At 37.5% G+C, this 15,914-nt stretch overlaps 1 protein-coding gene across 1 annotated transcript in view; it reads right to left on the bottom strand.

Annotated features, from left to right (window-relative positions):
* The window catches only part of SNX6 (sorting nexin 6), a 36,217-nt gene that overhangs the window by 12,365 nt on the left and 7,938 nt on the right, over window positions 1-15,914 (bottom strand). Inside the window, exons 3-10 of the mRNA XM_027637988.1 lie at window positions 15,705-15,844; window positions 10,118-10,222; window positions 9,236-9,346; window positions 7,663-7,784; window positions 5,576-5,699; window positions 4,243-4,338; window positions 2,826-2,931; window positions 350-425 (exon numbers count right to left, since the gene is read on the bottom strand). Of these exons, the coding sequence (XP_027493789.1) occupies window positions 350-425; window positions 2,826-2,931; window positions 4,243-4,338; window positions 5,576-5,699; window positions 7,663-7,784; window positions 9,236-9,346; window positions 10,118-10,222; window positions 15,705-15,844 (880 nt within the window). The remainder of the gene's footprint in view (window positions 1-349; window positions 426-2,825; window positions 2,932-4,242; window positions 4,339-5,575; window positions 5,700-7,662; window positions 7,785-9,235; window positions 9,347-10,117; window positions 10,223-15,704; window positions 15,845-15,914) is intronic.

Genomic DNA, 15,914 nt, shown 5'->3' with positions numbered 1-15,914 from the left:
AAAAATCTATAAACTCAGACTGATACCTGTGCTTGCTGCACATGTCAAAGCACTTATTTAAAAAAAATTGTGAAAGCATTGGGTTTCTTTCTTATTCTATGAGGACTTTTCCATCTCAACTATGTAATTTTCTACAAACTGGAAAAAACAGCATTTTTACAAACAAATATTTAAGCAAAAATATTAAAAGCAGCCTGTTACAGAAATGAAATACTAAAGAAAAAATATGTTGATGTGATATAGTGTAATAAATTGTGGTTTTCTTATAACAAGAGCTAATAATCTCAGCAGATCACCATTAAGACTGCTACTTATCAAACTACCCCATAAATTATTAACAATATCTTACTTGCATATATCTGTGGAGTCCTGCGTTCCTAATGCATATAATGAAGACCCAATTCTATTGTAGTCATCTGCCACATCTAAAAAACAAACAAGCACTTGTTTTACTACTTCATTCTTCTTTTTTCTGAAAATTTTGAAGTTCCTCTCTTCCTTCGAGAGTTTTTCTAAAAGGACATACTTTAACACAAAAGCAGAAATAAAATTGCAATCACATCACTTTTTAGGAAGGATAACTTCACACAATAAAAATGGTGCCAAATCACACAGCCTGTAATTTACCTAGGAATATTTTACACGATTAGAACCTGCTGGCTAAATTTATTGTGAAACTTTGTTAGGTTTCATTTTGGTGGAAGATGTACAAACTCAATGGTTAAAGTCTGAATTTAAATCTGAGTTTAAAGCTATCTGAAAAAAAAAATAATCACAGTTTAACAACAAAAAAAAAAAGTCTGTGTGCTTGAGAGCAGTAAACTGACTACAAATTCCAAACTACCAGAAATAGAGTGCTATGTGCACAACATACTTTCTAATACTGTCTGGTTTTCAGGAAACCCTTACCTCATCAACAGTCACCGGTAAAGTAGCATTAGTGTTAAAGCATTTTAAACAATGAAACTGGAAGTGGTATTTGTATGAAGGCTGTATAATTTGACTAGTGAGGTATTGCCATATAGTAATCATAAAAATCAAATTTCTGCACACATGACTTTTATAAAGAGCTTTTAGTATAAACTCAGTGGATGATGAAAACTCTCGCAGATCCAAGCAATGAACAGGAAAAATATATTTGCTTGTTATTTGTGCCTTTAAGCAGAATTTTGTTTTTTTAAATAACATAACCTTGTTTTAACATTATGAGTGGGTCAACTTCCACCCAATTCATTACTCTATACATCATCAGTGCAGTTGGTTACAGTGAAGAACGATATTAGGAAGCTATTAACCCCCCCTTCTATTCCTCCCGTTTCAACATAAACATAAGATTTTCTGCTGGAAATAGCAAGTCAGTGTCTTTACTGCAACTCTCTGCCAGTCATAAGTTATCCATAAACTACAGACTGCTCATTTCTAAAACAGGCTTCCCAGGTCTCTGCTTTACTCTGCTAGCCAGAATTTCAAAAGGTGCCATTTGTCCCAATTTGCAGTTTGATAAAAGTTGTCAACAAACATCCTATGTGACTTCAGTTTGAAAACCACTGAAGCTCTGTCATGAGTTTAATCAATCCTTTCCTTTCCTCTACAACCTCATTTCAAATGATCTTCCTGGTTCTACAACCAATGTAAAAGGCTTCCTCACTATGCAGATAAATCTTGGCACTTCACTACTATGAATGAAGTTCAGTTTTTACTTTAAGAAAGCAAACAAAAACACCAGAAACCTCTTCAGGTGGGAACTGAATGCAGACACAGGGCTCCTTAATAGTTCATTAAGCCATAATTCACTCACTCTGTCTCCTAGCAGAGATACTAAAGCTACAAGACTAAGCCTTCATACAACAATAAGAGAAGTATCAAAAGAACTCAGTAAATTCTTAGTTTAATATCTCTTTCAATATCCACTTCAGAGGTCTTATCAATGGAGATTCATAAATGATTTTGTGACCTGCTTTTGTGTGAACTGTATTACTGTAGATAGCAAAGACAGAATCTGTAAATCAAACACAAACTTCAAGAAACTAGACAGAATCTAGTAGATCAATTTTGATTTATCTAGGCACAAAAACTTACAATCAAGGGCAACGTAGGAAATTTTTTTCTGAGCTTCTCAAAACACAGTAATCCTAAGCCAAACACAATAGTCCTAACTCAAAGCTTTTTCATTTTCTCAAATAAATGCACTGCACTTGAGAAGACTATCTAGAGCTTTCATAAATCACATTTGCCAGCACTCAGCTCAGGAACAGAAATCAATAGCCAAGTGGAAAATCTTGTCTCAGTAAAAAAAAAAGGGATCCTGCAAACCAGTCTACTGAATGTACACATTCCAGTCTCCACTCTAAATGGATGAAAAATGAAAACCCAGTCTAGAACTCATTTCCTAAGTAGGAGATTGCTACTAACAAAGGTAACTTTGCTAGCACAGTAATGCAATGCCTAGTGTGCTGAGAAATCAACCTCATCTAATCAAAAACAACTTCACTAGGTGTAAAATCATATGGACTGCTATATTACCCCCCTCTACACCTTAATGACTAAGAATCAGACTTCAATAAATAATACATAACGTGTTTCTCTTCAAGCAGACAGCATGAAGAGTCAAGGTATCTTCAGTGTCACACCAGGCTGCTCTTACTCCATCTAGTCTCCTACAGCAAAGCCTAAACTTTGAAACTCAGATTTAGACTATCTGAAGGCTACATTTGGAGAAATAAATTCACTTTTTGCATGCAAAAAGAAAAAAAATTACTTCTCCTCATGAACAACTTCTGTCCACTTTAACTAGTACTGTTTTCACCCTGGGGAAAACACCTTACTTTTATGTGATTTTGTCATTTTATCAGATTTGGCAGAGGCATCTTTGACTCGGTTGTGATATTCTACAAGGAATGTTCTTTCATGTTCAAAGAAGTCATCCACATCCTACAAAAAATAAAAGAGAACAATTAAAAAACCAGTATTCACTCACTCTCTACAGAGCAATTGCAGAGTAAATTTATACATCACTGTATGCAAATGCAATCTATTTTTATTGTCTAAAACACCATTTATGTAAATGACTTCTTTTCCACTTACATCATGAGCTGAAGTTTTACTAAGAATTTAATAAGAATTAAGAATCTGTAACAAGCATCCTAAAGGTCTGTATGACTACACATGAAGGATATAATTTCACTACTAACTACTAAAGGGTCACCAAAGGGTGACAGAAAAATAGAATACATGTCAAGTACTTAATAAAAGGACATCTACCTAGAAAAGAGGGAGAGGGGATGAAAGTCAGCCAGTTGCACAGATGCTGTGGTTACAGCAGAGATGATATGAACTCCTAGCCCAGAACACTGATCTTAATGACAGGCTTTTTTCAATTTGGTAAATGCAGGTAAATTTTACTATTTTCTGTATTACAGTTTGAGATACTTGGTTTATATTAATTTTTTTAAACCCTCTAAAATAACACAGATGCTCAATACCATGTAATAGCCTACAGCGTGGGCTTTGAACAATGTTCTTACAAAAAATGCTTGTTATTTGGACTTTACATTTTTCTCCAAGTCATAACTAATCCATGGTTATATCCACCTTCCAGCAGCTACAAAACTCAAGATTTTAAAACTAGAAACTTTAACTCCTGTAAATTGCTAGCAAATGGAAAGTTACCACTAGAAGGAAAGGAGATCAAAAACCATCCTCTGCAGAATTTATGCTTATTATAAAACCGACCTTATAGCTTTTGGAAAAGTTAAAATTAATTGAATTTTTTTTTTTTGTCTCTGTTACATTCTTGCATCAAGTGGGAAACATCGTATCACCTCTACTGCGGCTCTTAGCTTTGAAACAGCAGAAGGATTCTACTAGGCTGGTAAAATTCACACTGTGTTATTAACTTCTTAACTGAAGCAGTTGTAGAACCAAGTTCTCCTTCCCACTGTATAAAATGGCAGATTGGAACAAAAAAACACCCAGATTATCAATTATCTATGGATTAAAAAAAAAAGCTTAGTTTCATAAAACAGGGGGAAAGAGCACCGAAAGCCCTCTTTCACACAAGCAAACTCTTAGTTATCTTGCATCCATGCCACAACTTCTTTCCCATGGTCTGCCACAAATTCTTAAGTTAGATATCCCTATAAAAGTCCCATTTTTGTACCTATGTAAAATTCTGCTTCATAAAAAAAAAGGCGACAACAATGTTAATACATTTTAAATCTTGATATGTGAAGCAATAATCACCTTTACTCCTGAAACAATGACACCATCTGCCGATTTAACCATATTTTTGAAGAAGTCTTCAAGTTTCTCTTTCTTATTTTTCCCACGAACACTCAACTGAAAAACAAATTCATTTATCAAGTTCATTCCTTTTCTGGTCACAATAAAAGCTTTAAAAAAAACCTAACTAGAACTGCATACCATAACTTGCTACACCTAAACTGGTTCTCCTGCTCTCTGCTTAGTGTTATACTCTGCACTAAAGGGGGACAGGGCACCATGCATCCAGAATGACAGACTACCTCATGTACTAGATTGTTCTTTATCACCTAAAATACTGTTCTAGAAATTAAAAAAAGAAAAAGACCGGCAACATTCTAGCAGGTAATATCAAATGTACAAGATGCACACTTCAGTAATCAATAATACATTATTTATCATGCACAGAGCTGCTGACTTAATATAACCATGTCTCACTCTTAAGTGTAGATTAACAGATCTTTCACTTCCAGAGGCTAATGCCTGTTTCAGCCTCCTCAGACTCCTCCTGTCCATCTAAGTTCGCCCAGTTTAGGTAACTGACTTCCTGAAGCAATAAGCATTTCTACATCAAGCAACGGAGGAACCTCGTAACATATTTTGGTTACAGTATGTACCCAGCTGAGCCACTCTCTGTAATGATTTCTTTAACATTCTATGTTGATTCCTGCAATTTTAAAAAGTAACTAAAAAATGCTTGCAGAATATTAGCAACCACTAACTCCACCACCAAAGAGTTATGAATCCAAAAAGTCCTCTCCATTATCTCAACTCAGTGGTAGCCACACTCATGTGGGTAGCCACACTAGTCCAATACTTAAAAAAAAAATAACCAAATTTTCACTTACATTGTTAACAAAAAGGCTTTACTCATCACAAATATTTAATTAGAAATTCTCTCTAGTTTTGTTGGCAACAGAATTTATACCCTAGTTCCAGATCCTAAAAATTAGTGTTCCATCTTTCTTGTATCATTCTTCCTCACAACAACAGAAAAAACTTCAGTCAGACTGGAAAAGTATAATGTCATGTGAAATCACCACCAAAAGTTCATCTTTTTAATTCAAAATATACTAGACTTCCATTAATATTTTTGATGCTGAGGTTAGAGTACAGTGCATTTGTTTCCACAGATGGCAGAAAATTAAATCCTACAGACTAAATGAATTTCTAACTTTTACAATACAAGTATGTCTGGTATGAAGGAACTGATGTAATTTGCTCCAGGAGGTAATGCCCTCTTAATCAATTTTCCATCCTACCATAAAAGTATATCTTGATTTCTGTTGCCAGCAATTCAGTTTTCAATACTCACATCCTGATTATATTCCAAGAATACATGGAAATTTAAATCCTTTCTCAAAATAGGATGTGCTGCCACACGACACAAAAACACTTCATGCATTGCAACTGTCTTCTTGAATATTGCCAAATATTCACTAAAAACAAGAAATAAGACAGACATAAGAACTTCATATGAAGCAATTAAGTTTGAGATAAGCCTAGTGAGCAGTTTTAAGAGATCCTCAGTAAGGGTACAAAATTATAAGCCAACGTAATAGAATTTATCACTCCAATATTTGATATAGACATAAATAAATAGTACAATGATAACACTAGTGAGAAATGTGAAGCCTGAACACATTACAGAGAGACTTTTGATGAAGAGTCAACAAATACACTCTGATTTTTAAAGTTAGCTAACAGACACTGGTTTGCTGAACGTGTAACCTAATGTCATTGTCCTTTCCCCAGCACCCCAAAAAATCAAGAAACTGAAGTACAGACTACAGTCACTAGGCACTATGTACTGATGTGCAAATTCCTTCCTCCCCATCTCCATCCCCATGCCCATTCGCACCCTCCTTACTTATTTAAATGTTCATGTGGCTTTGTTAGCTGTTTAGATGGTCTTTTATTTCACATTAGAGTCCCTAGCCTTTTTGAGCCAAAGCTTACTTAATGTCTTGTTTCATAGTGATTCTAAAAGTGAAATTAAGTGGTAGGTACAACCAAAAAAATCACATTTAACCATAACAATCACATAGTTGCCCAGTTCAGCCAACTCAACTTCAAAGCAATTACTCACTTGCAATTTAATTAAGAGGAAGGCATTATTATCAATACAAGTTTGCTATAATTCATTTTGCTTTGCAAATTCAGTGAATAAGATGTAACTCATCTAAAAATGAGGAAGGGCTCTTTTTCCCGTTCTGAGGTCAAACACTGAAATTATAATCAACACTTTTCCTTCCACTATGTGCAAGGAGGTTAAGATTTACATACCAGCAAACCAGCAGGGCCAGTGTTGGGAGATGTTTGATCTCAGTGAGAGTAGTAGTCATTCAGTGAAGACAAAAAAGGAGGATGCAGAGGATGGAGGTGGCAGGAGAAGAAACCCAAAGTTTTCTGTGTTATCCAACCCCTAACCAGACCACAAGAGAATCATGATCAGGGCCGCTGGAAAACCAGATTCTTTAAAATCTATAGTGTTTTGCTAATTTCCAGTTTTCTGCATATGAAGTGTATATCTACTCTGCTGTAAATTATGTTGTACATATTGCTAATACAGAGCTTTTTAAGACATTTGCTCACAGCAGCTGAAGTTCGGAGAGAAAGCAGCAGTTCTAAGAGTTCTATGTACTTTTCTTGCCAATTCAGAGCTCTTGATAGAAGCAGTCTAGAAGCAGCGTAAATATACACTTGAAAACTGAAACCAATGACAGGAAAAAGATCAAAGAAGTGAATGCATGATAAGGAAAATGGACGAAGCAAGGAGAAACTTCACTGCGTAACTCAATATGGAACAAGAAGCCTCAGAGCAGATATTTCAATATAAATTAAATTCATAGTGAGGGAAAACACTATTTTCAGGAAGTATATTCTCCTTGTGCAAAAGCAACAAAAAAAAAAGTGTCAAAAAATATTTTCTAGTAATCTTCATATTTCTTGGGGAACAGAAGGTTGGCATGTATGTTTCCAGTACCAATCACATGCAAAACTCCCTACGTCAATCCCTACATGTATAAACTTAAAGTCTCACTATGCTTTTAAAATGTGGAACACCAAAACTAAGATAGATAGAGGTTATCTCTGCCCTTTGCAGATGTTCTGTGAAGAAAAGGATCTAACTAGGTTCTTTCTTACAGAAGAATGTACAAGAACAAGCCAATTTATTTTTCCTGTTTCAGAAGATCTTCCATGAAATTATTTCTACAATTTTCCTAATGGCACTGATCATGATCACTAAGATTAACCCTGGTTACGTAGCAACTGGATTCTCAAGCCTGTATCTCACAGAGAACCGTTACACTGAAATCAGAAACATGGGACAGCAAACGGCTTTAGAAGTTCTGGGATATAAATAAATAAAGATATAAAGTAGTAATCAAGTCTACATACGCTTCCAGTTCTTGTTTCATCTTGGTGAATTCTTCTTTAGTCATCGATCCTTCCCCTTCTCCAAGTTTCTGCAATTTCTCCCTGGAGGCATCAAAGTCAGGCCTGGGTGGTGCTGGTGGAATCTGGAATTGAATCCAATTTTTTTTTAATCTCTCATCTTCTCAATCAAACAACAGCCATTCAGTACAAGAACTGTAGGTTGCCTGCAGCTTTTTAATATATGGCTCTCTCTTTCATCATTCATTATAGCATTTCTGGATGAAGTCTCTCATTCATGAGTTATAAGTGCTGCATTACTATACCAATTTTGGTCAAGTGTCCTTGAAGATTACTAAAGTATGAACTAATGACTTCAGTTTAATTACAACAGAAACCAAATAATACCTAGTTTTCCCATGACGAATTAAAACCTGAGATCATTATTTTCTTTCTAATGAGTTTTGGTTTAGCTTATTTGGTATTACACAACTGTTTTCACACCATCCATTTATAACTCCCAGAAACTTTAAACCAAGAAAACCATTCCCTGTTGTTTGCAGACACTAGCGCTTTCTTGCAGCACTGCTGACATTAAAGATGCATCTGTTGAAACAACAAAGCACACAGTAAACACCACAGTCAAACTAATCCTGAATTGTTGTCAGGAAAGGGACACAGAACAAAGCTAAACTATGCTTAAATTTTAGTTACTGATATGGGTCCATGATATTAACACATTACAAAAACCGAAAAATCCAGCATATAGACAGTCAACTATCTGAAACTAGTTATTAACACACTGAAGGTCTAGTTACTTCAAATGGCGTTGCTGACTAAGAAAAGATTAGCTCAAGAAGGGTATGACACATCACAGACTATACTCATTATAATGTACCCCCTAATGAATTAGAAATATCTGTTTACCTTCTGCATCAGCAGACACCCCCCAAACACAAAATGAATACCTGTCATAGCAAGATGACAAATATCCCTGTTTGCAATTAATGTACGAACAGCAGCATCCATTTTTAATATGCACTATCATAAGGTGACTATTTTGAGACCTCTTGTCTCTGGAGGCTTGAAATAAACTTCAAACCTTAAGTTATTGTGTACTGAAGTTCTCTGTAGTTCTACATGATATTTGTATTGGTTCCCCCACTCTGATTTATGGTAAAAAGATTCTGATCTTTATAATGAAAACTGGAAAAGTCTAATTATTTCACTCTGCAATTCTAGCTAAAACAAAAGCAACATGAAACTTGTGAAACACTACCTTGCAAAAACAATACCACAGCTCAACTATCTCTCACACTTTTAACACAGTAGCCTAACATACACTTGGAGAGAGATGAAACTACTCATTCCTTATGGGAAAAGTGAAGAAAGTATTACAACTACTGTAACTTTTCTCCAGGCTTGCTTCAACCATGAAATTTGTGTAATTGCATGAAGTTAAGTATTAGAGAAGCTGATCTGATTTCAGAAGGAATGAACACCTGCTGTTTCTACGGCATTTAAAAGCAGTCTCAAGTACTTTTGATACAGCCCACAGAAAATGGTACATATAAACCAAAAGAACACCAGTACTTACGATATAGCCAGCATAGTCCTCATTCTCAACAAAAGAATCATGAAGCCAAATAAACTCTTCATGTTGCCGGACAACAGAAAATTCATTTTGTTTGAAATTTGGTAAGGAACTCTAGAGGGGGGAAAGGAGGTAGAATTATGGGGGGGGGGGAAAAAAAAAAAACCACACAACAAAAAAAACCAGTGTTTTTCATTACTGTATGAGAAGTACCTTGAAGGAACAATAGAAATGTCCCTGTAAAAATAAATGAATCATCCAAGTAAGGATTTGACACAAAAAAAAAAGTTCATTCAGCAGTAATTACCCTCATCTTAATCAGTGCAGCAATCAATTGGAATAGGTTGCCCAAAAAGGTTGTGGAGCCTCTGTCCTTAGGGATATGTTTAATATTTTATCCATTTAATCTTGGAATTCTGTTTAGCATCTTTATCAGTGATTTGGATGAGGGGATGGAGTGTATCCTCAGTCAGTTTGCATATGACACCAGGTTGGGTGGAGACAATCTGCTGGAGGGCAGGAAGGCTCTACAGAGGGATCTGAACTGGCTGGATCCCTGGACTGAGGCCAGTTCTGTGAGGTTCAACAAGGCAAAGTGACAGGTCCTGCCATTGGGTCCTAAGAACCCCAGGCAGTGCTACAGACTGGGAGCAGAGCAGCTGGAAAGCTTCCTGGTGGAAAAGGACCTGGCAGTGCTGGTTGACAGCAGCTGAACATGAGCCACAGTGTGCCCAGGTGGCCAAAAAGGCCAGTGACATTCTGGCTTGTAGCAGAAATCATGTGGCCTACAGGACTAGGGCAGTGATTGTTTCAATAAACAGTTTAAGTAAACTTTCTTTTGTACATAATTAAGAAAGTGTTGAGTCTACAAATTCAAGTTTTTACCTTTGTATGGACAGTGAATTTCACTTTATCCCTCTCACTGAGTGCATCTGAGATATCCACTTGCAGAGCAGCATCAGTCTGAAGATCTACATTTATTGCTCGAAGCTAAAAAAGAAAAATCTATTTAGCTTAATTTAAAAAAAAAGTTAATTATATTTCCTTTATTCTCCTCTGAGAAGAACGCTGATCCTGCAATGCTGAAGACAGATTACAAAAAACTCCAACATTAAAAGATTATTCTCAGCAAAAAAAAGAAATCCCAGTAGCACTCCTTACAGCACAAATAACTATACAAATAATAATCTCTTTTACAGTACTCCTTGTTAGTGCACTGTTTTCATTTCTGTATATTGTTACCTTGCTAGTAATTGAGATAGTCAAAGTACATTTACAGACAGCAGCAAGTTTGGAAGGTTTTTTCCTTCATTATTCTCTTCATTCCCCTCACTCCTCTGAGCTGACAACCTGCTCTAAGTAAATGTACTTGTGAAGGTAATTATAAAGATACTAACAGTTGGGAAGGTACTTTTAAGGAGAAATGTGGTCCTATCTTTCAAAGAAACAAGAGCTGTTAAAGACCTGATTTACTCATATTTTCTTACACTATTTTTCTGTTTAATGTTTCTCATAATATATTGAAAAAGCTTAAAAATAATATCCTGAGCTTTACAGAACTAAATCTTCTCAGAGATATTTTTCTGAAACCCGCACAACCAAAAAACTCAAACCCAAGATTTCATTATCTTCAAAATGGCAAAAGTGCAAGGAATACGCATATTTTTGCTACAAGACAAGAAACCCAAACTCTCTTACAAAGTAATTCCAAAGTCATAGCGAAAAAAATGAGACAATGATCAAATATAGAAAAACTGGAATATTATCTGAGCACCACGATATTTGGCAGTAACTCGCTTCAGCAGTACTTGTTGCAACTAACCGCATCTAGACTCCAACTGGAAATTCAAGTCCCCTCGCTCTTGCACCCTTGTTGTTATAGAGGAATTTGTTCCATGACAATTTCATCATGACCAACCAACATTCAGAATGTTTTTACAAATACTAAGGCTAACTCTGAAATCTTCTCTGAAATCACTGTCAAAAAATATTTCAACGTCATGCTCATGAAGCATACTTTTCACTGAGACACTGTGTCTTCTTTACATGCTGCATTTTTTCTACAAATATCCTGTTCTACAGTATAAAAACGTTTTGCCTCACAAAGATATAGACCTTTTTCCATGGAAATCTTTTCAGGATTGCATTTTGAAGTCCATACTTAAGTACAGAAATGCTTTAAGTATCAACAACACACAGTACAAAGGTTACACATGAGCAGATTTTGAAGGTAGCTCTGTAAGCCACGGGAGCAGCACTGGGTGAGAAGCATCCATCAGCTGCCACATTTTGCTTTCCATCAGTTATCTTAATCTTTATCTTAAATCACAATGGCCAGATCCCACTTTAACTAACCTCAGCGTGTGGACAACTGTTGTCTATGTAGCAGCAACCAGACTAATGTATCTTAGAATTAGTGTATTAAAGTAAACCAAAATCATGCAGTCTTACATATTCTGCTAGGCCAGCAAAATGTAAGAGTTCAATAGCTATTACACAAGTAGTAATAGCTTTTTCTTAAAGCAAAGTTGGAAATCATTAAAATGACCACTCAGTAACATATGCACACACCTGATTAAGGCATTGCCTTTGTTTTGTTTTGTTTTCCCAAGGTTTAGGGGGTCACTGCCTTGTACAAAGGCATATTATCACAAAACAGTCCCTGGCAGATCAATTCACAGAGGCAGAATCTCCTAGCTCCTACTGAGTTTACAATGTTCTTAGTATCTAATTTAGGAAAGAAAAATATAATGACATACCAATGTCTCCTGTATGCCATGACACCACATTTTTCAGTGTGTAAAAAAGGTTTTTGTGGTTACACTGTCTGGGGTGCTTGTTTTTCTCCAGTCCCCCCAGGATACATTAACAGACATGGTAATCTCAGCAAATAATCTGGATTATCTAAATGGCATTTTTGTAATCTTTCACAGGTCACAAATATTTCTACCAAAACACTTTTCCACCTCCTTTTTTTTTTTACAAAGTGGTACTACACAAAATTCTAAGATTCAGTAGAACAGCTGATCGAGTCTGTCACTAGAACGTATGTAGGGCACCTTGGTCATATGCACAACTTTAGATACAAAACTCTTATCTGTGCTAAGAAAACTAAGAACAAAACACGACAACTTCACTCACAGCATACAACTCTAAAGGAGTATTTGTTTGATTTATACTGAGTTAAGTCTGTAACAGTTTTGAAGAGTTTAATCATATGTTAAATTATGCTACGTAGCCTGACTGCCAACGGGGAACATTTTTGTATGCAATGGTAATGAAGCATTTATGAAAGGTGTCAAAGACAATCAGAAAATTGAAGGACTTTAAATGTATTCATGTGACACAAGGTTCACTTTGCATTACTGGAAATTGAATTCACCAACAACATCATTGCACAACAAACTTAAGCAAACTCTTCATCACTACAAAAGAAAACTACCACCAATGGATGGTTTTCTAGTTGTAAAGGAAGTAGGAAATGAAACACTAAAAGAAGTTTGATATGGATGAAAACTGAAAGTACCTTAAAGTATGGAAAAGAGAGGTAAGATACAGTCCCTTTTTATCTTGCCCCTCTCCAAGTCTAATACATACAAATCACATCATAATTTTATGCTTAGATACGTACTCTACATCCATGTTGAACAACTTGCAAAACAAAAACTAATTTGTTTTAGCTTTACAGTTTTCTATGCTTTACTAAGAAAGTCCCTGTTTTATTCAAAGGGTCTAGAAAATACCAGAAGCCAAAACTCTGGCTAAATGATGTTACAGTACTAAAAGAGAACACAATGCAAAGAGAGGATTTTAGCATCTAAGCTCTTACTTAGGAATCAATTATACTTCAAATGATAATGGAAGGAAGCTGATAGAGGCAAGGGAAAAACAACTAAGCCCTACATTCCTAGGTAATGCAACCATTAACACCAACTTTTATGCTCTAAGGTCTTTCAAAAATGTTAGAGAAAAAGGACCCTTTCTTCAGCGAGTTCTTTACAGGCAGATAAATGCACAGAGCAAGGGGACAAACAATACCTTTACAACAAAAGCTTACTAAGTGTCTTCACATCATTATGTTTCCAGCAGACCTGTTCTAAGGGATAGCTCATTTCCTCTGAATGAGTAGACAAGAGTGTTAGCCAAGTCAGCTAAAGTTTATATCTATATAAAATACACAAGATGGTACTAGTAGAGCAATACTGTACCACTTTTCAAAGCACATACTGTTTATATTAGAGAGAGCACAAAAATCCCAACAGGAACCGTGTTACTCCAAGCGAACTCAACAGTATCTTCCTAAGTGAAATTTAGAAAAGCAATTCCCACAAGTTCATTTTATGCAGAGCATTTACAATAAGCTCCTTCTAAAGACCACCCACAGCTACTTCCTCAAAGATGATTTGCAGTGCTCTGTTTTACAGTTCTCTGGAAAAGGCTCCACATGGTATAACACAATTGTTTGAGAATTACTGTTCTATGTGGCATCAGCATAAACTCCAGCCCTCTTTTCATGCCATCACCCCAAGGTTAAACTTAACTGTAGCTGATGAACATGATCCTGCAGCATTAAAAGTACAGCTGTCATAGCAATATCTGAATTCCACAGAGGCAAGAGTACTGATTTTCAAAACTAAAAGCTCAACTACTCCAACCAGAAGTTGTCATCCATACTTTCAAATAAAGGCTTGGCCTACTCGGCAACAAATCAGAACCAGGGAATCACTTTATGAAAAGATGTCTATTTTTACTATTCTACTAAGAAAAAAATTATACTGTTTTGAAGATTAAAGCACAGCAAACCCATTCATGAACAGATTGCCATACTGCTTTTGATTAATTTCCTGTATCACAATCAAAATCATGCAGCTAACAACTTGTGTTTTAACCCAAAGGATTTACACAGCAGGAAAAAATAACCCCAGAGTGAATGATGATTGAAAAAAAGAAACCTAAAAAAAATTAGGGAAACGAGAAGGACACTATTTTGGTTTAATTCTCTGGTGCTGGATGAAGATGGGGGAGGGAAAAAAAGAAAGACTGGACTCGGCCAACTGAGATGATGTAAGTTTTACAACAGTACAAACAAGACTGCTAAGGGATTTCTTAAGGTTTTCAAATTACCTTGTGAACTCTGACGAGAGAAAACTAATAACCAACCCAACAAACAAGTTTCAAAGGAGGTCAGATCTGCACTGTTGTGTTCTACCTGCACCTTCAGATAAAGGCAACTTAACTGTGCACATCGAAGTGTGTTTCTAAGTACCAGGGAGAACCTACCTAAAATACAATTCCACAACTAACAAGTTCTTTGGTCCTTCTTCTGAAAACACTCAAAGGACAACAACAATTTCCACCTTCTCTCTTTTTTATCCAGTATTCTTACTAAAGTAGCTGCATAATTAAAGGCAAAAGCTTTACAGTAGCCAGAATTGGCCCAATACAATATTAGAATGCCGTTTTTAATTTGTGGTCATAAACTGGAACATAAAACACTGAATTCCTACCACATGCATACAGTCAAAACTAATTTAGTACTTCAAATTGTATTTGACACCTGAGTACAACATACATACGTGATAAAAGTTTATACCAACACAGTGTTTCTCAGATTTTTGTATTTTTTAGTGATATACTGTGTGTAGTCACTTCAATAACCACAACAGCCAAGGCAACCTAAGCAATCCTGAAGCTGCTCTTCTGTCTTGCTCAGTTGGTCTTTTTTGAGATAATAAGCAAGAGGGGTAATCGGTGTGAGTGATTTACACTGTATTAGCTGATTTGTTGCTTAAGTGAGGCAGGCAAGTTAAGGAAAGATGGATGCGACAGTCAGAAGAGAAACGAAAGCAGGAAACAGAAGGGCAGAGAAAAAGGTTTTCTCAGTAAGAAGCATAACTGTGGCATTCTGTCCCAACAACAGAACTTCTTTTCAATAAAAGGTTTATTATGCAGCATGTGCCTGCTATGTAAATGTCCCATTGTTATCTACCGGAGAGTCCCTAAGGCCTGAAGGGAGAAGAGGGGCAGGACTGCATCACCCAGGCCCTGGCTCACGGCTGGAGATGGAACCCGGTGCTCCCCAGGGCTGGTCAGCCCGGGCAGTATCGGCCTCGCCGGGAGCGTGCGGCGGGAGGGGCCCGCAGGGAGAGAACATCGATCCCCAGGCACACACACAACCCCCTCCCGAGCCGTTCCAACGAGAGCACGAAAGAACTGTCCTTCCAAAACTTGTGTGACAGAACAATGAGCAGCCAAGGCTGCACACAGACGCCGATTTCGGCCGTGCCAGGCGCAGGTCCCGGCGGGCGGACAGGCAGCCGCGACCCCGCCGCCCGGCATCCCGCCTCCCTCCCGGCACCCACGCGGCGGGCTCGGGCCGCCAGCGCCCGGAGGCCCCCGCGGAGGGGCCGACCCTGCCCTCCCCCGCCCAGCCCCAGGCGCCGGGGTCTCGACGCCTCCCCGCGGCACTTACACCTCGGTCCTCCTCCGAGAGGAAATCTGGGCCGTCGTCCGAGCCTTCCTGCTTGGGGGCGAGGCGAAGGCGGTGGCGCAGGCCGGGGGGCGCGGAGCGGCAAGGCCGGCGGCAGGGAGGGTGTGGGGAGACAAAGCGCACAGGTTAGTGACCGGCCGCGCCGCCCGCCCGCCCCGGCCCAACCCGCGGCCGCCCCAGACCCACCATCAT

The sequence above is a fragment of the Corapipo altera genome, unplaced genomic scaffold (genome assembly GCF_003945725.1).
Source record: "Corapipo altera isolate COAL_440 unplaced genomic scaffold, ASM394572v1 23, whole genome shotgun sequence".
In the NCBI taxonomy this organism is placed as follows: domain Eukaryota; kingdom Metazoa; phylum Chordata; class Aves; order Passeriformes; family Pipridae; genus Corapipo; species Corapipo altera.
The sequence above is the reverse complement of the archived record's forward strand: the minus strand, read 5'-3'. Positions and strand labels throughout refer to the sequence as shown.